This window comes from Oncorhynchus keta, chromosome 9 (assembly GCF_023373465.1).
Source record: "Oncorhynchus keta strain PuntledgeMale-10-30-2019 chromosome 9, Oket_V2, whole genome shotgun sequence".
NCBI lineage: Eukaryota > Metazoa > Chordata > Actinopteri > Salmoniformes > Salmonidae > Oncorhynchus > Oncorhynchus keta.
In genome coordinates this window covers 40773742-40795958 of record NC_068429.1, presented here as the reverse complement: position 1 = coordinate 40795958, position 22217 = coordinate 40773742, and the positions used below count along the sequence as shown (strand labels likewise).

Genomic DNA, 22217 nt, shown 5'->3' with positions numbered 1-22217 from the left:
GCAAGCTGAAGAACACCATCCCAACCGTGAAGCACGGGGGTGGCAGCATCATGTTGTGGAGGTGCTTTGCTGCAGGAGGGACTGGTACACTTCACAAAATAGATGGCATCATGAGGACGAAAAATTATGTGGATATATTGAATCAACATCTCAAGACATCAGTCAGGAAGTTAAAGCTTGGTCGCAAATAGGTCTTCCAAATGGACAATGACCCCAAGCATTCTTCCAAAGTTATGGCTTAAGGACAACAAAGCCAAGGTATTGGAGTGGCCATCACAAAGCCCTGACCTCAATCCTATAGAACATTTGTGGGCAGAACTGAAAAAGCATGTGCGAGCAAGGAGGCCTACAAACCTGACTCAGTTACACCAGCTCTGTCAGGAGGAATGGGCCAAAATTCACCCAACTTGTTGTGGGAAGCTTGTGGAAGGCTACCTGAAACGTTTGACCCAAGTTAAACAATTTCAAGGCAATGCTACCAAATACTAATTGAGTGTATGTAAACTTCTGACCCACTGGGAATGTGATGAAACAAATAAAAGCTGAAATAAATAATTCTCTCTACTATTATTCTGACATTTCACATTCTTAAAATAAAGCAGTAGTCCTAACTGACCTAAAACAGGGAATTATTACTCTGATTAAATATCAGGAATTGTGAAAAACTGAGTTTAAATATAACTGGCTAAGGTTTATGTAAACTTCTGACTTCTACTGTATCAGTTGCTGGCCTATCCCTCTGTACTGGTACAGATCTACTACTCACACCACTCCTCTCAGGATCACTCCCCCTTGACCCTTCTTCCTCTACTTTCTTCACTGCCTCAGCATATGACAACTTCGACACTACTATCCTGGAATCCTCAACCTGCCTCTCTCACACCTGACATTTCTGATCCCCAGCCCCATGAGCACCACTACAATTAACACATACTGTACCACTACTTTCCCCAATGCTACACATTCCTTTGTCTCATGTTCTTCTGCACACTTCTAACACCTAGGAACCTCCCTCCTACACACTGCTGCCACATGCCATATTCAGCACAAAAGCTCATACAGGATAACTTATATATCCTAACATCACTTTGTCAGGCAAAAACATCAAAACTCAAAAGAACAGACAATGACTATTCTATTTCACCACTCACGCCACCCTGTCTGAGTTTGACCAAACAACGAGCATCACAAACCTTCTTTGGTATAATGGCCTTTGCAACAATGATATGTGCATTCCGCCACCTACTGTGTGGCTGGATAATAAAGATCCCAAAAAGGAAATAATGCAGGGTTAAAAAACGTTTTTAAAAGTATATATATACTTTTTAAAACTTTATATATATATACACACACACACAAGCTATCAATAAAGAAATTTAAATCAGCCTGCTTTTCCCACAACATTTTAATCAGGTCCCTATAACACAGGCTCAGACGGATCCTGTGAGGGCGGGACATTTGAGGCCCAAAAACGTATCGGCGGCAGATATAAGGATGTCCAGTTTCTTGTCATTCTTAGACATGTGCAGTACAGTTAATAACTGTGGCTATAAAGTCTACAAAATCCACCTTCACAGTAAGTGTATCCAGATCACTTGATTGACTTATAACATTTGCAACTGGTTGTGGTGTATTCCCCACCATATCACCTTGAGCACTGTGGCCTCTTGCCCCTTCAATGCTATCACCGCATCCACATAGGACCTTTACTTACAAGACCTTAACAACAATGCAGTTTTAATAAAATAGTATTAAGAAAATATTTACTAAATTAACTAAAGTCCTTTTTTTTAAAAGTAACACTATAAAATTACAACGATGATGCTATACACCGGGGGTACCGAGTCAATTTTCGGTGGTACAGGTTAGTCGAGGTAATTGGTACATGTGGGTAGGGGTAAAGTGACTATGTATATATAATAATACTTTTTTGAAGGCAAACCGCTATTTTCACAAAGGTGATTTTACGATTATTTTTGGGTGTGGGACAGGCATGGGGCATGCGCAATCAAATGTCCCATCCCAAGTATTCCACAGTCCACATATTGTAGAATGCGTTCTTTTCCAAACCAGCCAAGCCAAAATGTGTAAACCATTGCATAATTAACCATATCAAGAGATTATCTGCTCTGGCGTATCTAATTATGAGGTCAGAATACTTGAAGAGATAACAAAAAGTGAAGCAACAGTGCTTCAGCATCTTTGGTACCACAGAGTTTCTAAACCCATAGGTACAACATCGCGAGATTTCCGGGAATGCTTGTAAAACAGACCAAACAGAAGTGAAATATTCGTCCTTAGTTGTTCCTTTTCTAGAAATCTAAAGGCACAAACTAGATTCGGGATAATGTCTTAAGTAGCTGAACATGTTACTACTCCAACCTCGTGAAAGTGACAAACTGACACGTTTTCATTTTCGTACGAAATTACTTTATATCGAAGGAGTACCTTTGAGTTGACGGCTTGCACATGCGCAATTTGGCGCTAGACGAACGTTTCGACCCGATGTCATGTTTCTACGCATGAGTTTAGCAAGCCAACATCGCCATGACATCGCCTACAAGTGTGAGTGGGGATTTCTATTGGATGAACAGTTTTAGTCTATCTTCATACTGTACTGTATTTATTGGTACTTGTATGAGGTCAAAGCGCATGTGAGGTCTGAAAATAAACTCTATATGGCGACAGAAATGCTTGCTTTAGCTATCTCCAGCTGTGCATATACTGTATATCCAACTGTGCTCCTCCATGGTGCTGCTCCTGGAGAAATATTACAGTATCTGTCTGGCTGTTGCAGAGATGTTTGAAACTTCTTTTCAGTTTCTTTGGTGTATGTTGAATGTTGATTACAATGGAAATCATATGCAGCATTTCGTTTTGACGCAACAAAAAAGGGCATTTACTGTGCCGACAATTTTACCACAAAACCTCTATTTGGCCAAAATCTGATATTTTAAAATAAATTGCATTTGGTAAAATGAAGAAATATTAAAATCAGGAAGTTGTTTGTAATGATGATGATCTAGGATCAGCTTTAACATTCCCAATCATAACCATAGTCCTTTACGTCAAAACTCAAAACTGAGGTAGGACCAGTGCTTGTAGCAAAGATCACAGCGCCTCCCCCACTGAGAACGGTTGTGATTTGATTTATTAGTATCCCCATTAGCCAACGACAATGGAGACAGATAGCCTTACCGAGGTCTGACATATAACGGAAAAAAAAACATTACAAACAAGACTTTACAATTTACATAATTTAAAAACATGAACATGTAGTGTGTGTGTGTGCATCTATCAGTTACACATACATGTCAGTACATACACACAACAAGAAGATCACATGGGGGAGAGGCATTGTGCTGTGAGGTGTTGTTTGCTGTTCGCTTGCACTATATGAGATGGAAGGGAGTTCCATGCACTTATGTCTCTGTATAATACTGTAGGTTTCCTTGAATTTGTTCTGGACCTGCGGACTGGTGGCATGTCTAGTGGGGTGAGTGTGTGTGTCAGTGCTTTGCGTAAGTCTACCATGCAAACAATTTGACATTTCCAACACATGAATGGTTCTTATAAAAACAAGAGGTGACACAGTTAGTCCGACCTCAAGTCTTAGACAAGAACGACTGGTATGCATAGTGTTAATGTTAGTCCTCTGATTATGAAGATGAAGAGCAAGATGTGCTGCTCATTTCTGGGCCAGCTGCAGCTTAACTAGGTGTTTCTGTGCAGCAATTGATCTTATGGCTGGACAATAATCAAGATCAGATAAAACTAGAGCCTGCAGGACTTGATTTGTAGGGTGTGGTGTCAAAAATGCAGAGCATCTCTTTATTATGGACAGATCTCTCCACATATTTACAACCATTGAATCTATATGTTTTTACTATGACTGTTTACAATCGAAGGTAACACCAAGTAATTTAGACTCCTCAACTTGTTCAACAGCCACACCATTCATTACCAGATTCAGCTGAGGTCTAGAACTTAGGGAATAATTTGTACCAAATACAATGCTCTTAGTTTTAGAGATGTTTAGGACCAGTTTATTACTGGCCACCCATTCCAAAACAGACTGCAACTATTGGTTAAGGGTTTCAGTGACTTCATTAGCTGGTGTTGCTGATGGTTGAATCATCCGCTTACATGGACACACATGCTTTGTTTAATGCCAGTGGCATGTCATTGGTAAAAATGAAAAGAGTAGAGGGCCTACTGGTACACCCCACTTTACATGTTTGACATTAGAGAAGCTTCCATTAACGAAACCCCTCGGTTCTTTTAGATAGATAGTTCTGAATCCACTATATGGCAGAGGTTGAAAAGCCATAACACATACGTTTTCTCAACCAATTGTCAATAATATCAAAGGCTGCACTGAAATCTAACAGTATAGCTCCCACAATCTTCTTATTATGCATTTCTTTCAACCAATCATCAGTCATATTTAGTAAATATTTTCTTAATAGTGCTGTATGTGTTGAGTGCCCTTCTCCATAAGCATGCTGAAACTCAAACACAATATTTTCCAACTGTTTGCTAAGAGCTGGCAGCAAGCTGATAGTTCTGCTGTTAGTACCTCTTTACCACTCTTGGGTAGCAGAATGACTTTGGCTTCCCTCCCGACCTGAGGACAGACTTTCCTCTCATATTAAAGATATGACAGATAGGAGTCTGATACCATCCTCAGTAGCTTTCCATCTATGTTGTCAATGTCAGATTGTCACTATTGATCAATAACAATAAATTTCCCACCTCTCCAACACTAACTTTACAAAATTGAAACTTGCAATTGCTTTTCTTTCCTTTTTTTTGAGTGACTAGTTTACCACACCCACAGAGTCAAATATTGTCTCTAGCGTAGAAATGTATGAACACCAAAAATAGCTTTTTTACATTTTTACTTAAGGTTAGGCCTAATGTTAGCAGTGTGGTTAAGGTTATGTTTAAAAGAAGGTTTTAAGAGGATACATTGTGGAAATAGGCGGGGTTTAGGCATAATTTTTACTTTGCGGCTGTGGTAACTAGTGATGACAAACTGATGTCGCGTTCAAGTAATAGTCGGAACTAGGAAACTATTTCCGACTTGCCAACTTGTTGTAGTTATACACGTGCCGCGTTCGACGAAATTTACAAGTCGGAAATGTCCGAGTTTCGTAGATCCAACTAGCATTTGAACAAGGCATGAGCCCCCACAAACAAACCACATCATCTGCGTCATTCCCCGCCACCCTGGCCGCCCTAGATGTCAGCCATTTTACATAGCAATCGCGACTGAATTCGTCCCAAAAAAGTAGCTAGCAATCAGGCCTAAATACAAATTTATATTTACAGCTGACAACCGCCTGAAGTGCAAAAATGGAAACCGAAGGCCAAGTTGACTTCAGCACAGACGAGTTTCCGGAGGGCTCCAAGATAAACGCAAGCAAAAACCAGCAGGATGACGGGTAAGCGACGAACCAGCTAATGTTAGTTAAGTAACATTACAGTAGCTAACTTACTTTTAAGCGTAACTAGTTACTGTTATTTTGCCAGCTGGAGACTAGTGGTTGGAGTGGTAACAAGCCAAAGTTTGCTAGCTAGCTAATGTTAGTCCCTGTTGTGATCGTGCATAGCTAGCTAATTAGTGATAGCTAACTTGTTAACTATGTTACCAGCGCGTCATATCTGGCTAAATTGGCTGACGACGTTAACTTGACTAACCCAAGTTGTCACTGCGATATTTATAACTTTCGAAAAGCATTGATTTTTATTATCAGATTGTCATTGGTGTAACGTTAGTGTTAATGGTCTTGTTGGTTATTGTCGCACTCCCCCCATAGACTAGGTTGCTGCTGGCTTAGAATCCTGACATATACAATAAAAACCTGTCCTGAGCATACACTCATTGGCCCGCCGAGACTAGAATCATGGGTCCTACTGTAGTTCAGTTGGTAGAGCATGGCGCTTGTAACGCCAGGGTAGTGGGTTCGATTCCCGGGACCACCCATACGTAAAATGTATGCACACATGACTGTAAGTCGCTTTGGATAAAAGCGTCTGCTAAATGGCATATATTATTATTATTATTATTATATTATAATCAGAAGTGTGACGAAGTTCACTGTTCAGGATACAGTGACAAAGCTGTTGCCTTTTATAGTTAACCGTTCTAGACAGCTCGAATCATTTAGGCCTAATCAGCTTGCAGGTGATAGCTATCAAAGCTGGACCTAATGTAAATATGAGTCATAGTTAGTTACTCAGCTTGTTAGGGAGGTAACTTCAAGATCATTTTAGTCTGAAATATCAGTATCAGTCAGTAGCAGTAAGGATGTAGTTATGACTGTCTGATGTTGCCTGTATTAGTCTCCTTCATTCTCCATTCACAGCAAGATGTTCATCGGTGGGCTCAGTTGGGACACCAGCAAAACGGACCTCATGGATTACCTGTCGAAGTTTGGAGAGGTTCTAGACTGCACCATCAAAACAGACCTGATGACGGGCCGGTCCCGGGGCTTTGGCTTTGTCCTCTTCAAAGACGCAGAGAGCGTAGACAGGGTAGGCACTAGAACAGACTGAGGACAGGGCATGATGCCTCTACTTGTCTTGTTTTCTTAAATCTGCACAGATGTGAAATAACTAGATAGGTTTGAAGACTTACATAGTTGGCATCCACTCACTTTACTTGAACAATCACACACACACCCAGTTTCACTGACACTTTGTCCTGTGTGCAGGTTTTGGAGCTGAAGGAGCACAAGCTGGACGGGAAGCTGATCGACCCAAAGAGGGCCAAAGCCATGAAGGGGAAAGAGCCACCCAAGAAGGTGTTTGTCGGAGGCCTCAGCCCAGACACCCCGGAGGAGGAGATCAGGGAATACTTTGGAGCTTTTGGAGATGTGAGCGAATGCTTGTACTGTCCAATATATTCATGTTTTATAAATGGTAGACCCATGCTTTTAGGAAGTTGTATGTCCACTGACCAAGTGTTGGTGCAATGGAGCTAGAGCTGATGCTATTGTATGATGAACTATCCTTTTCACATGGTACAAAGACTGGGAGATTTGCAGAATGTTATGATTACTGTCTTCATAGCAGCTAACTGAGAGAAACTCTTGTGTTGTTTCCAGATTGACAGCGTCGAGCTTCCCATGGATACCAAAACCAATGAGCGGCGCGGTTTCTGCTTCGTGACCTACTGTGAGGAGATCCCTGTCCAGAAGTTGTTGGAGTGCAGATACCACCAAGTCGGGGGCGGAAAGGTAGCTGGCGTCCGCTTGTTTACAGTGAACCCTGTTACCCAGCTTGCGCTGATAGGCAAAGCTATTCTTTCTATGCTATTTAATCAACTTAGTGTAGACAGTGATTTTGAAGAATTATGTTGGTAGACAAATAACTTCAAGAAAATGTCATCACTGTTTTTCAGAAGTGTTTTGGTTCATGGTGTGTTTTCTTTGCAGTGTGAAATCAAAGTGGCCCAACCCAAAGAAGTGTACAGACAGCAGCAACAACACAGAGGAGAGAGGGGGGGCTACGGTGGAGGCGGAGGATACAGGGGCCGGGGACGAGGAGGTATGTACAGCTACATCTAGCCTATGGCACTGAAGAATGCACATCAGAAGAATATGTTTACATTCAATCAACTTTATTCTTCCACAAGGGAATTTCTTGTGTGGCATTTGACACATGCAACAATGAACATGCTGATGACCGAACAGGGCATGCATTGCAGTATATTGAAAAGTAAAAGACATACAAGTGTCTTTGAAACTACAATACAGACTTGTCACACTAAACCTTTCCATTGTCTCTGTGCAGGTCAGAGTAGCTACAACCAGGGTTACAATGGCTACTATAGCCAGAACTATGGTAGCTACGGCAACGGATACAACCAGGGATACAATGGCTACACAGGCTATGACTACTCTGGCTACAACTATAATAGTTATGGTTATGGACAGGGATACGACGACTACAATGGTAAGCTACACTGTTGATGGCAACTATCGAAACAAGCAGTGCCTTTCAGCCCCCAGCAACAACTCTTGTACCTATAGCTAAGACAACAGGTGGAAAAATGTCTTCTTGTATGTACTCAATAGCTCTGGAAAAAAATAATAAAACGGATGTCTGTAATGCTGCCTGCCTTGGGTCTCTTTGCTCTGGTGCATGTTTGTGAGGGGTCCTCCATATCCAGGCAGTGCACTTTGTTATTTTATAGGGAACACTTGCAACATTAATGATCATTGAGCCCATATACAGTTCTATAAGATTACATTTGTATGGCACACACAATTAAGAGTACTTGTAGTTACATTCCTGGGTATATAGAGTAAAGCACGCCTTAATGTACAGAGTCTCTTTAGCACATTTGAATTGTTTTGTCATGTACACCAAATAGGCGCAGTGAAATGTACAGGGTCAGCCATAGTAGTATGGTATTGACCTTTTGGCTAATGGCCTAATGCTTGAACCGCTATGCTACCTGCTGCCCAATCTTGACACATAATTGCATCTCAGTACTGATACAATAACATTCCATTTGAAAGTCCAAGAAAAACAATTAGGTACACAAACACAACATACTACATCCTACTGATTATTTATGATTTCTTGCTGCCATTTACCCCATAAAGGAAAGTGAACTTAAACTCTCATGTCAACTGAACTTCAATTGATAACACCTTGATAGGATTTCCTCCTACAACTGTTTTGTTTCTGTGAAGTTCTCCTGTGACCCTTAATTTTCCTGACCTCTAACCCTTGACCTTCCCCATAGGCCAGCAGAGCAGCTATGGGAAGGCCTCTCGAGAGGTCACAACCCACCAGAACAACTACCAGCCTTACTGAGCTGATCTAATCCAACAAGACCTGCTTAGACCTCTGGTAAGACCACACTCTCACCTTCACATTAGGCCTGACCTAAAAAAAAAATAATAAAAACACTTAAAGATCAATAGACACTAAACAATTACTCTAAAACCTATCAAGAGAGAAAGCAAGTGGTTTCGATTACCATGCACCCCCCTATTCTGACATAAATCTAAAGCGTCTTGTCTATAGATCTTTAATGGAAAAAATGCTTCTGTAGTGGTTTGCCTTTTTTATTAAGCTCTCCAGAAAAAACGTAAGTGTTTTTCTGTAGATTGTCCTTTCCCCCCTTGCTTTTTAACAGGTGTTCATAAGGAAATAACATAAAGAGACTTGATAGCATTGTTAACAGGTAAAGTACTGCTAACGGTACAGAGTAAGGACCTATCCTAAGTTTTCCTTTTCTTTTCCTAACTCTGATGTTGTACCTTGTTTGTACCTGCCAGCGGGGACTTCATTGCAGGCCGTGTGTCACCTGACCACGACAATCTCTGGGCGTCGCACATAGCGGGCAGAGAGCACGGCATGCACAAGAAAACGCTGTCCTGCGGTATGGTCTCTTCACACTTCCTGTAACCAGCGATTTTAAACAAAAAGAAACATAAGAAAAAGGACAAATTGATCTCTTTTTCAGTTTAAGTGTTTGCTTTAACGATTTGTCAAATTGATTTTTTACAGGATATTAATATGAAACAGTACAAATGTACCTCGACTTGTATTTATGCATTGTCTTAATTTTAGTGGTCTTGTGTTTCAGTTCTGGAGCTTCAGCTTTTTGTTTGTTTCTATAATGAACCCCTTTCTTAAACTCAATGCTTGCTTTTTCTTTATAGCCCTTAGCGAACTTCACTTGATAAACAACTTTTTTTTTTTTTTTTTTACTTAGGTGTTAAAGATCATATGTAAACCAGCTTTATGATGCCATAAAAAGCTGACGACTCAAAATGTAATATTTGAGCCATTTGTGTAGCTGGCTTGAAACTTCCAAATGTTTTTACCTTTTTATAGTTTAGATATGGTCATGTTTGGGCGTGCTCCTTAATGGTGAAATTGAGCCACCAATTCATTGGAGCTGAAGCTTTTGCTGGCCGGTGAGCTGTTACAGAACAGGCTACAGAACCTTGGTGAAGCTGCGAGTTCTACATATGATCTTTAAAACGGAATGGAGAGAAACAAACTATTAATAGTTTAAAGTTGACGGCACAAGCAGAAGTTAAACAGTGAAACATGGACGTGCAAGGTTCACTGTGCCCTACAGAGCTCCAGAGTTGGTAACACCTACTGTGTTGTGTCCTTGTTTGCAGACGGACTGGGCTGGCTGGTGGACTGGAGAATGACCCTGTGGCAGCATTGGGGGATGAATCCTATCGTGTCCTCAGATCAGCTCATGTTTTAAACACCAGAATCCTCTTCCTGAGATGAAGACATGCAGCGCTTCTGACTTTGTAAATAGCGAAGTTGACATTTTTGGGGGTTCTTGTCCCCCCCACTTCCCTTCATCTTGTACTGTGCTGAGGTTGTAGGTCTATGTTTCATCATGATTTAATGTGTTCTTATTACCTTGATTTAACTTAGCCTGTTTTTCTGTTTTAAACTTGGATTTTTCTGCAGTGTTTTGGATAAAGGTATTATTAAAGAGGGTACAAAAGAGATGTGCTTGACTTTGTACTTGATATTCTGTTCTGCATTTCATAACACCAAACCATAGCTGCTGCTCTAGTCATTGACTTGAACATTAGGCCTGTAGGTACGAGTTCAGCCTAGGTGCAATAATCATTACACGTGAAATAATGTTTTGATTCACACAACATTTATGTACTGAGAATAAACACTGCCTTATTCTTTCTAGGATGTCATAGTTTTTGACATCCGTGCATGGAACCTGTGAGTTGGATGACAACTCCCCTGTCATCCAAACTGTTGTGACCGCAGTGCGATTCAAAGCATATAACTACATTTGTGCTATTTGGTTTCAAGAGGTCTAGAAAAATGAGCACCTCCCTCAAGCTAGTTTCCACCATTTTATACATGACGCCATTTATGTTTACGTAGCTAGCGAGAAAGCAAGCTGTCAACTGCCGTTATCTTGAAAAATATACTAGATGAATTAGGACGGTCGGTAATAGCGAAACGAGAAGGATTGCTCATCCGTGGTGCCTAATATTCGTTTTGTGTCTGGTCTTTAGCAAGATAATGTTACTAACCTGGGGGGAAAACATAACGATTTCCGATTCGAACGCAATTCAGACAAGACGAAACAGGAACACGCTCGCTAGCACGCATCGTCGACAGCAGCTGATCAACTAGTTATTTGAGCAACACCAACATGTCGGAGGGTCTTGAATCCCGCTAAGATCCAACTGTGGGGGAAATTGATTGATGCCAGCAAAAAACGAACTGATGTTACCTATATTGATAGTTAGCTCAGCGTCGAATAAGTGACAAGTAGCTATTTTGTTGAATACTTTTGGTATTTCCTGGCATCGTTGGGTAACTTCTATGAGGAATCACTTTTTTTTTTAAATGCCAGTACCTAGCTAGCTAAAACACCTTTAGGGTAGATCGGGTAACTATTGTGGCTGTCGCGTCCATCAGCTCTTGTTGGATGTAGAGTTGTGTATGTGTAGATTGCTATTAGTTACACCCGTCACCACATAATAAACGGGAATAGAATCAATGTGTTGGAAATTCCAAATGGTTTGCATAGTCAATTTACTCACAGCACTGACACACACACTTACCTCATCAGACATGCCACCAGGGGTCTTTTCACAGTCCCCTGGTCCAGAACAAATTCAAGGGAAAGTACAGTATTATACAGAGCCATGAGTGCATGGAACTCCCATCTTATGTAGCACAAATGAACAGCAAACCTGGTTACAAAAAAACGAATAAACACCCCAAAGAATGATGCCTCTACCTCATGTGAACTACTTGTGTGTATGTACTGACATGTATGTGTAACTGATAGATACACACACACACACTACATGTTCATGTTTTTAAATGTATGTCAATTGTAAAGTGTTGTTTGTAATGTATTTTTCGTTATATGCCGGACCATAGTAAGACTGTCACCATTGGTGTTGGCTAATGAGCATCCTAATAAATCAAATTTAAAAAATCCATTACATCTTGTAAAAGCTGCTGTACGCATTATCCAAGCATGCTCTTGTTAATTATCATAATCATATCTCTAATGATAACATTGACCCTAATCCAAGACTCTGGCTGTGTTCCCTCTAATGTAATGGCTTCAACTCCTTTCCCTCTTTCCCACTGATGGGTGAAAGGAAAGCAGATGAGAAAGGGAATTGGAACACAGCCAGAGTCCTTGTGTTGGGAATTGGTATTCAGAATTGAACATGTTTGTATCTGCACTGTCTTTAAATGCAGGAAAATGTGTGTTGGTCTGGAGCTGGGACACAACAAAGAAGGATTTGAAGGATTACTTCAAGTTTGGGGAGGTGGTAGACTGCACCCTGAAGCTTGACCCCATGACAGGTCGGTCTCGGGGGTTTGACTTTGTCCTGTTCAAAGCAACTGACAGTGTTGATAAGGTATTCCTGATTGTATATGTTGTGAATATGACATGGCAGCAATGGGATGTGAGTCTTTTTTTTTTCTCTCTCTCAGAATGACCTTCTTGATCCAAATCAGTCAGGTTTCAAGACTAGTCATTCAACTGAGACTGCTCTTCTCTGTATCACGGAGGCGCTCCGCACTGCTAAAGCTAACTCTCTCTCCTCTGCTCTCATCCTTCTAGACCTATCGGCTGCCTTCGATACTGTGAACCATCAGATCCTCCTCTCCATCCTCTCCGAGTTGGGCATCTCCGGCGCGGCCCACGCTTGGATTGCGTCCTACCTGACAGGTCGCTCCTACCAGGTGGCGTGGCGAGAATCTGTCTCCTCACCACGCGCTCTCACCACTGGTGTCCCCCAGGGCTCTGTTCTAGGCCCTCTCCTATTCTCGCTATACACCAAGTCACTTGGCTCTGTCATAACCTCACATGGTCTCTCCTATCATTGCTATGCAGATGACACACAATTAATCTTCTCCTTTCCCCCTTCTGATGACCAGGTGGCGAATCGCATCTCTGCATGTCTGGCAGACATATCAGTGTGGATGACGGATCACCACCTCAAGCTGAACCTCGGCAAGACGGAGCTGCTCTTCCTCCTGGGGAAGGACTGCCCGTTCCATGATCTCGCCATCACGGTTGACAACTCCATTGTGTCCTCCTCCCAGAGCGCTAAGAACCTTGGCGTGATCCTGGACAACACCCTGTCGTTCTCAACTAACATCAAGGCGGTGGCCCGTTCCTGTAGGTTCATGCTCTACAACATCCGCAGAGTACGACCCTGCCTCACACAGGAAGCGGCGCAGGTCCTAATCCAGGCACTTGTCATCTCCCGTCTGGATTACTGCAACTCGCTGTTGGCTGGGCTCCCTGCCTGTGCCATTAAACCCCTACAACTCATCCAGAACGCCGCAGCCCGTCTGGTGTTCAACCTTCCCAAGTTCTCTCACGTCACCCCGCTCCTCCGCTCTCTCCACTGGCTTCCAGTTGAAGCTCGCATCCGCTACAAGACCATGGTGCTTGCCTACGGAGCTGTGAGGGAACGGCACCTCAGTACCTCCAGGCTCTGATCAGGCCCTACACCCAAACAAGGGCACTGCGTTCATCCACCTCTGGCCTGCTCGCCTCCCTACCACTGAGGAAGTACAGTTCCCGCTCAGCCCAGTCAAAACTGTTCGCTGCTCTGGCTCCCCAATGGTGGAACACACTCCCTCACGACGCCAGGACAGCGGAGTCAATCACCACCTTCCGGAGACACCTGAAACCCCACCTCTTTAAGGAATACCTAGGATAGGATAAAGTAATCCTTCTCACCCCCCTTAAAAGATTTAGATGCACTATTGTAAAGTGGCTGTTCCACTGGATGTCATAAGGTGAATGCACCAATTTGTAAGTCGCTCTGGATAAGAGCGTCTGCTAAATGACTTAAATGTAAATGTAATGTTTTCTGCCCAATCAGTTTCTTTATTAACTGATTGTATATGTTGTGAATATGACATGGCAGCAATGGGATGTGAGTCTTTTTTGGTACAGTATGCTTTACCCTTGGACAGTACACTCACCAGCAATTTTATTAGGTACACCACCCCGAAAATTGATAAGTGGCCGTAGCTTGCTATATAAAGAGGGCAGACAGGCATCGAGGCATTCAGCTACTGTTTGATTGAACGAGTGACCTAAGTGACTTTGAGCGTGGTACAACCATCGGTGCCAGGTATGCGAGATCCAGTATCTGAGAAATGGCTGCCCACCTGGGCTTTTCACACACGACAGTGTCTAGGGTTCACTGAGAGTGGAGCGACAAACCAAAAACATCCAGTCAGCAGAGTTCCTGTGGGTGAAAACAGCTCGTTGATGAAGGAAAATGGCAAGAATCGTGCAAGCGAACAGGCGGGCCACAAACATAATAATGTCACAGTACAACAATCTTGTGCAGAATGTAATCTCGGAACGCACAACTTGTCGATCCTTGTCACGGCTGGGTTATTGCAGCAGATGACCACGCGTTCACTGACGCTGGACAATTGAGTGGAAAAACATTGTCTGCTCCGACAATTCCTGGTTCTTGTTATGTCATGCTGATGGCAGAGTCAGGATTTGGTGTAAGCAGCATGAGTCCATGGACCCATCCTGCCTGGTGTCAACAGTACAGGCTGGTGGCATTAATGTACTGGTGTAAGGAATGTTTTTCTGGCACATTTTAGGTCCTTTGATACCAATTGAGCAACAAATGTTTTTGACACCTTGTAGAATCAATTTCCTGAAGAATTCAGGCTGTTTTGGTGGCAAAGAGTGGTCCGGCCAGTTACTAGATGGATGTACCTAATAAACTGGTCGGTGACTGTAACTCATTGCTAGTGGAGTGTAACTACACGGTAATGGAGTGAACTATTATGGCTGCCAGAGGTGGCCACCATTTACAAATATGAAAATATCCAGTTTAAGGAATTCAATACACCTTTATACTGTGGGATGAGGCCCCTAAACTGTAACGTTAGTGGTGAGAAATGTTCTAAACTCTTTTTTCAGGACCCTGTCTTTCAAATTAGAATTTGTAAAAATCCAAACAACTTGACAGATATTCATTGTAAAGGGTTTAAACACTGTTTCCCATGCTTGTTCAATGAACCATAAACAATGTGGAACGGTCCTTAAGACACAAACAGCTTACAGACGGTAGGTAATTAAGGTCACAGTTATGAAAACTTAGGACACTAAAGAGGCCTTTCTACTGACTCTGAAAAGCACTAAAAGAAAGATGCAGGGTCCCTGCTCATCTGCGTGAACGTGCCTTAGGCATGCTGCAAGGAGGCATGAGGACTGCAGATGTGGCCAAGGCAATGAGACGCCTAAGACAGTGCTACAGGGAGACAGGACGGACAGCTGATCGTCCTCGTAGTGGCAGACCATGTGTAACAACACCTGCACAGGATCGGTACAACCGAACATCACACCTGCGGGACAGGTACAGGATGGCAACAGCAACTGCCCGAGTTACACCAGGAATGCACAATCCCTCCATCAGTGCTCAGACTGTCCGCAATAGGCTGAGAGAGGTTGGACTGAGGGCTTGTAGGCCTGTGTAAGGCAGGTCATCACCAGATATCACCGGTAACAACGTCGCCTATGGGCACAAACCCACCGTCGCTGGAGCAGACAGGACTGGCAAAAAGTGCTCTTCACTGACGAGTTGCGGTTTTGTCTCACCAGGGGTGATGGTCGAATTCGCGAATGTCGTCGAAGGAATGAGCGTTACACCGAGGCCTGTACTCTGGAACGGGATCCATTTGGAGGTGGAGGGTCCGTCATGGTCTGGGGTGATGTGTCACAGCATCATCGGACTGAGCTTGTTGTCATTGCAGGCAATCTCAACGCTGTGCGTTACAGGGAAGACCTCCTCCTCCCTCATGTGGTACATTTCCTGCAGGCTCATCCTGACATGACCCTCAAGCATGACAATGCCAACAGCCATACTGCTCATTCTGTATGTAATTTCCTGCAAGACAGGAATGTCAGTGTTCTGCCATGGCCAGCGAAGAGCCCAGATCTCAATCCCATTGAGCATTTCTGGGACCTGTTGTATTGGAGTGTGAGGCGTAGGGCCATTCCCCCCAGAAATGTCCGGGAACTTGCAGGTGCCTTGGTGGAAGTGTGAGGTAACATCTCACAGCAAGAACGGGCAAATCTGGTGCAGTCCATGAGGAGGAGATGCACTGCAGTACTTAATGCAGCTGGTGGCCACACCAGATACTGACTCTTACTTTTGATTTTGACCCACCCTATGTTCAGGGACTCATTATTCCATTTCTGTTAGTCACATGTCTGTGGAACTTGTTCAGTTAATGTCTCAGTTGTTGAATCTTCTTATGTTCATACAAATATTTACACATGTTAAGTTTGCTGAAAATAAACGCAGTTGAGTGGCCGTTTTTGTTTGCTGAGTTTATATTGTGTATTTAAAAAAAAAAAATAGACAAACAAACATTATGAAATGTATCTTATTAAATATCAAATGAACAGATCCATATAATCCAAAAACAACCAAACAAATTCCAGGAAGCTTATTTACAGAAGTCGTAATGTGAAATGATATTTTGTCACGTTACCATGCACAAATCCACCTTGAATCCGCCTTGGAGGAGACTAAAATAAAATGTAAAAAATGACTCGGTGATTGTGGTTCGTCCTTTTCCTCGTGTTGATATTGTAGTACTGTAGGAGTCTGTGAAGTGATTTAACTGGGGATGACACCTGTAGCAAACAGGATGATGAGGATGAGAATGATCAGAACTATCACTCCAATGATGATCATCATCTTGGCGTTCTTCCACCAGTACTTCCGGGCTACCCGCGTGGATGTCCTCTGAAAGGAGTCTGCCTGAAAATGGGAGGAAATTATGGAAAGTTAACTCGAATATAATTGTGTTTCAAGTAAGCTAAAGAAGGAAGAGACAGGAAAGCAAATGCAGCTTGGCTGTTTACAGCCATTCTCCAACCTACAGGAACCGCACTTCCTTATCACCTTGACAGGATAAGAAAAGAAGAAAAAAACAGTTGTCTTTTTTTTAGAATACTTACAGTTGCTTGTAGGTCATGTGTCTTGTCAACCAAGTCATCTAACCTCTCTCCCCTCTCCAGCACTTTGTTAATGTTGTCTTTGAGTATAACTTTGACTTCGTTGACTTGGCCCTGCACCGATTCCAGCTTAGAGGAGGCTGGCTGTTGAGAACTGTAGTCAGCCTACAGAGAGGAGGAGGAAGGGGAGAGAATCCTCTCTGAATAACATCAACATATTAGGTATGGCATACTGTGTAAACATTGTCGTCAGAATAACATGACGCGTATCATTACTGTAGGGGAACCATTTTCATGACCAATTTCACCACAGATCATCACATAGACAGAAGGGAATAGAAAAACTGCATTTGTTCACAGTGTGGAAATTTGCATCTGACTTAGCAATGATAACAGTAGCAACATTAAGAGGACTCGTCAATATCAATGAACTTAAAGAAAATGTGCAAAATATAGGAGCCAATACATGATGGGGCAGAAAGCAATTCCATGACATTCCAGGACATATCATATGAACATACTGTATCTGAAAGCAGGGCCAAGTGAATGTTGCTTTAGCCCTCAGCCTCAACCATTCCTTTATTGACACTCCCCTGACAAGAAAATCCTCCTCACAGCTAGGTCACCGATTTGTTTAGTCCAAAAGCTTCTTGCAATGTTACGAGATCACTGGACTCAGACATTTACTGACAGATGCAAGTCACATGTAAATAATTGTATTCACAGTCTGTTGTTCCTAGTCTCCCGAGTCTTTAACCACCATAGTGCTAACAGTTCAAATCATTAGTGTGCCCTCAAGGCATAGAACTGCCTCACGACCTCCACTTGACAAAAGTCAAACTACTTACCATGTCAGAATAGGAGAAAACAATTAATATACATCCACAACCACTTCAGAGGGTAAAGGTTTCACAAAGACGTTTTATCCAGACTGACGACAAGCATAGTAAATAAAGTCGAGACAGGTAAAGTCTGTCTCAGGCAGCTGTAGGTTGAGACACAGGTTTCACAGGGCGCCTCCCCTCCCTGTAGTTACACATTAACTCCTGCTGCTGCACCGGGGCGCTACCATTGGCCCAACGTTAGTCATTTATCTCTCTACATAGAACTAGAATTAGTAGAAAAGACATTGCTCTTAAACCCACCCCATGAAGATCTTCATAACGTTATATATTTCTATGGCACACCCAATATTGCACGTAGAGCACTTCAGATAGAAAGAGGAAATCTGACTGAGACGATGTGATAAGAATGTATGTCATGTTGTTCTGATCAGGAATTCTCATTCTACTAATTCTATGTGTCTTTAAGACATACCATCAGCTGTCCAAGCACCTGATGCAGGTCAGAGCTGAATTCATACGGCTGGGCAAAGGCTGCTTTCTTTATCATGGGGCTGTTAGCAAAGAAACTGCAGATCTGGAAGGCAATAAGAAGTGAAGTCGCTTGGTACATAAGCTACACCTGATTTCCATGGCTGGTCACGTTCAGAGCTTTCTGTTCAAAACATGAGGCTAGCACCAAGAAGAGCAGGGCATACACTATATTTACGGAAATAAGCTCTGCTCTTGTTATTTTAAAGAGACATATTTGATCTAATTGTTTTGACATGCTTAAGTGTTACTGTTTAGGTATCACAGGATGGTTTAGAATGAATTGTATAACTTAGTGACTTCTGTAGGGTATAACTTGAAGAAAATAAAGAAACAATTTCTTTGGCCATCAAACTGTACCAGTACCCTATGTCTTGTGGTGGACTCTGCCAATGTAACTCGTTATGTAAGCCACTACAGTAAAAGATTGTACATGTAAACTGACCTGGTTAAGGAATTCATGGGCCCTCCTGGACTCATAGCTGAGCTCTGTCACACAGACGTAGGACACGCCATCCTCTGACAGGATGTGGTATCTGAACCTGATTGTTAAAACAAACACATTATGGCCAGCACTTGGAATTACATTTTGCAATGATGTAGTTTGGTAATTGTTATCTCACCCATCCAATGGTATGGACCTTCGATAGAGAGCTCCAAACGGAAGCGGTCTCAGAAAACTCAATGCTGCCTCCTACAACCCAGAAATACATCTACAGCTGTGTTAGGAATAATCCCCCTCCCTCTTACACACACTGACACACACTAGCCTACCTGAAACCTTCCACCTCTGAGTGCAAGATCAGCAAGGATGATGTTGCTTCTTTCCACACAGCAATACACTATTGGCATGGTCTTTGGTTGGTTATAAATAGTCACAATTACTCATCTGTGCTGCAGTGTTCTTGTCGGTAAATCTGTCATTTGAGGAGAGTAATTATTGCTTGGTTAATCACCAATGAATTTATGATACGCTAAACTCACAAGTTGCATAGGTTTGCAGCAATTTCACTTTGTTGCTACGGTTATCTTTGTCCGTCTGATGACCCTACCTTGTAAGCCTGTGCGCTTGTCACTGTTACTTGGTAACACTTTATTTTATATAATCTAGCTAGGCCTATGTTGGATTCAAAAGCATATGTAAAAGCATAACGCTAGTTTAAAACAGAAATAGTAACGTACATTTTGTTAGCTAGCTAGACCGTTCCGTTTCCAGGGGACGTTAGAATGTCACGAGACATTTTACTCAGGATTCGAAGGCACATCCATCATCAAGTTGATCAACAGCTGGGTGCATGCACATCATATCATGGCCAGCAGACGGCGCTATTTTTATTTTGTATTTTATTTTTTATCTTTATTTAACGAAGCAAGTCAGTTAAAGAACAAATTCTTATTTACAATGACGGCCTACGAAAAGGCAAAAGGCCTCCTGCGGGGACGTGGGCCTGGGATGAAAAAAATTAAATACAATATAAATATAGGACAAAACACACATCACTACAAGAGAGAGAACACTACATAAAGACAGACCTAAGACAACAACATAGCAACGCAGCAACACATGACAACACAGCATGGTAGCAACACAACATAACAACAACATGGTACACACATTATTGGGCACAGACAACAGCACAAAGGGCAAGAAGGTAGAGACAACAATACATCACACGAAGCAGTAAGAGTGTCCATGATTGAGTCTTTGAATGAAGAGATTGAGATAAAACTGTCCAGTTTGAGTGTTTGTTGCAGCTCGTTCCAGTCGCTAGCTGCAGCGAATTGAAAAGAGAAGCGACCCAGGGATGTGTGTGCTTTGGGGACCTTTAACAGAATGTGACTAGCAGAACGGGTGTTGTATGTGGAGGATGCGGGCTGCAGTAGATATCTCAGATAGGGGGAAGTGTGGGTCTTGCGACGGGTATACAGAGATGATCAGTTTACAGTGTAGGATAGAGTGCAGTGAACTTCAAACGGTCGCCTACTGTAGATGTATAAATGTAATAATCATTCATCAATAGTATGTATGGCACCTGTTTCCGTTCTAACCTCAAATCCAAGTCAAGCTTTTGATTGAAGCACTTGTTTAACCAACCAACTGAAGATGAATCCCAGAGGCAACAGGTCCAGGGTGAAAACACCTCAACATTACCGAACTATTTGTGCACTATAACCTGTTATGAAGACTGGTATGGTTATGTTGTGAGGAGAGGTCACCTCCAAGGCTATAGTGCAGGGGTGTCAAAGTCAAATGGACGGAGGGCCAAATAAAAAATTTAGCTACAAGCCGAGGGCCGGACTGTTCGAATGTTCATTGAAAAAATTTTAAATGACGCATATAGTCTAGTGAACCTAATTGAACCTACTGAAAACCTAACAAATATATTCCAATATGATCAGATAAATAAAGCAATATTTTCTTATGGCTCTGTCAGTAATCTTTAATTTTCAACAGACACAAAAGACAAATTTCCTTTATATAAAAATCCCCATAACATGAACATTAAATGAAAGAAACCGGTATTCAAGGCACCATCAGTAGCCTATATTTTCTATTTTAGCAAAAGTGGGCTAAATTTACTTCAAAGAAAAAAACAATAATAGCAATTTTCTATCATCCACTCAACTGAAATATTTTAAAAATATAATTGGATTGAAATACAATAAAATAAAGTGCAAAAATCTATTAATCAAAAACAACACTTTGTTTAAGGAGAAGTAACATGCAGTGAAAACAAATATTAAACTTTAACTTTTAAACTTGAACTGAGTAAAAACTCTAAATATGTGATTGCACAGTAATGTTCACTTGTTTGAGGTTGAGGGTGATACTTGGTGGTGTCCCATCTTTTCCACAAGTTCATCAATGTTCGGGGTAAGGCTCTGAGCTGAGGAAATCCTCAGAATTGAGTGGAGGTGTTCAGCAGTAAGTCGACTTCTGTGTGATGTTTTGTTCAAGTTCATCAAAGAAAACAGTTGTTCACACAGGTATGTGCTGCCAAACATAGACAACGTTTGAGCAGCCTGGATGCGCAGCTGGGGCATTGTGTCGGGAGGAAACGGGCGAACTCCGCAGCACCCACTGCCGCATATTTTGCCCTCAGTGCATCATTGCATTGGAGGTCAATCAACTCCATTTGGAGGTTTGGTGGTGAGCTTTCCACGTCAACAGCAAATGGGTTACCGAGCAGTTCCAACCTGCTTTTTTGTGCTTCAAAGTCAGCAAATCGGCGTCGAAAGTCAGCGGCAAGCATACCTATTTTATCAGCCAACTGTGCGCTCGGGAACGCACTGGTAGAGAGCTTCTCTTTCATGGTCTGGCAGCTGGGAAAGTGGCTCAAATTTTCTTTCCGCATCTGCGTCTCCCACAGAGTCAGTTTGGTTTTAAATGCCTTCACTGTACTGTACATATCAGAGATGACACGATCCCGACCCTGCAGCTGCAAGTTCATTGCATTCAGATGACTCGTAATGTCACACAGAAAAGCCATTTCACACAGAAACATTTCGTCTCGGAGTTGTGTTGTGTCTTTCCCTTTGCTGTCCAAGAACAGACAAATCTCCTCACGAAGCTCGAAACATCTTTGAAGCACCTTTCCCTGGCTTAGCCATCGCACCTCTGTGTGATAAGGCAAATCACCATGCTCCGTTTCTAACTCCGTCAGAAATGCCTTGAACTGGCGGTGATTCAAACCTTTGGCTCTGATAAAGTTAACTGTGCGCGTGATGATGCTCATTACATGCTCCATTTTTAAGGCTTTACCGCACAACGCTTCCTGGTGTATGATACAATGATAAGCTGTCAGCTCACCTGTCGCGTTTTCCTCTTGCAT

The 22217-nt window shown here is 42.3% G+C and overlaps 2 protein-coding genes across 6 annotated transcripts; one reads left to right on the top strand and one right to left on the bottom strand.

The window, feature by feature from the left end:
- Nucleotides 1-5185: 5185 nt before the first annotated feature.
- On the top strand, nt 5186-10505 carry LOC118387831 (heterogeneous nuclear ribonucleoprotein D-like). 2 transcript variants are annotated; one of them, XR_004826457.1, is made up of 9 exons: nt 5186-5447; nt 6372-6540; nt 6720-6881; nt 7113-7244; nt 7443-7554; nt 7801-7962; nt 8762-8868; nt 9300-9403; nt 10158-10505. XR_004826457.1 is itself a non-coding variant. In XM_035776593.1 (8 exons), the coding sequence occupies exons 1-7, from the start codon at nt 5359-5361 to the stop codon at nt 8830-8832; spliced, it is 897 nt and encodes a 298-aa protein (XP_035632486.1). In that variant the 5' UTR covers nt 5187-5358; the 3' UTR covers nt 8833-8868; nt 10158-10505. The 2 variants fall into 2 exon arrangements, 1 of the variants encoding a protein (XP_035632486.1); XM_035776593.1 differs by lacking the exon at nt 9300-9403 and having other exon boundaries at nt 5187-5447.
- A 5911-nt stretch (nt 10506-16416) lies between these two features.
- si:ch73-234b20.5 (uncharacterized protein LOC449923 homolog) lies at nt 16417-19702 on the bottom strand. Of its 4 annotated transcripts, none has more exons than XM_035776589.2 (7): nt 19567-19702; nt 19159-19301; nt 19008-19078; nt 18830-18926; nt 18329-18430; nt 17015-17176; nt 16417-16814 (listed from the first exon to the last, which is right to left on the bottom strand). In XM_035776589.2, exons 2-7 carry the CDS (start codon nt 19234-19236, stop codon nt 16671-16673), a joined length of 654 nt encoding a protein of 217 aa, XP_035632482.1. In that variant the 5' UTR covers nt 19237-19301; nt 19567-19702; the 3' UTR covers nt 16417-16670. The 4 variants fall into 4 exon arrangements, with proteins under 4 accessions (XP_035632482.1, XP_035632483.1, XP_052381825.1 ...); XM_035776590.2 differs by having other exon boundaries at nt 19437-19637; XM_052525865.1 differs by lacking the exon at nt 18329-18430 and having other exon boundaries at nt 19437-19638.
- Nucleotides 19703-22217: the final 2515 nt, after the last annotated feature.

Coding starts and splice junctions, on each gene's coding strand:
- LOC118387831 (XM_035776593.1), top strand. CDS start 5,359: ATGGAAACCGAAGGCCAAGTTGACTTCAGCACAGACGAGTTTCCGGAG. Junction 5,448..6,371: donor AAAAACCAGCAGGATGACGG/GTAAGCGACGAA, acceptor CTCCATTCACAG/CAAGATGTTCATCGGTGGGC. Junction 7,555..7,800: donor CAGGGGCCGGGGACGAGGAG/GTATGTACAGCT, acceptor GTCTCTGTGCAG/GTCAGAGTAGCTACAACCAG.
- si:ch73-234b20.5 (XM_035776589.2), bottom strand. CDS start 19,236: ATGCCAATAGTGTATTGCTGTGTGGAAAGAAGCAACATCATCCTTGCT. Junction 19,079..19,158: donor TCAGAGGTGGAAGGTTTCAG/GTAGGCTAGTGT, acceptor TCTGGGTTGTAG/GAGGCAGCATTGAGTTTTCT. Junction 18,431..18,829: donor CCCATGAATTCCTTAACCAG/GTCAGTTTACAT, acceptor ATTGCCTTCCAG/ATCTGCAGTTTCTTTGCTAA.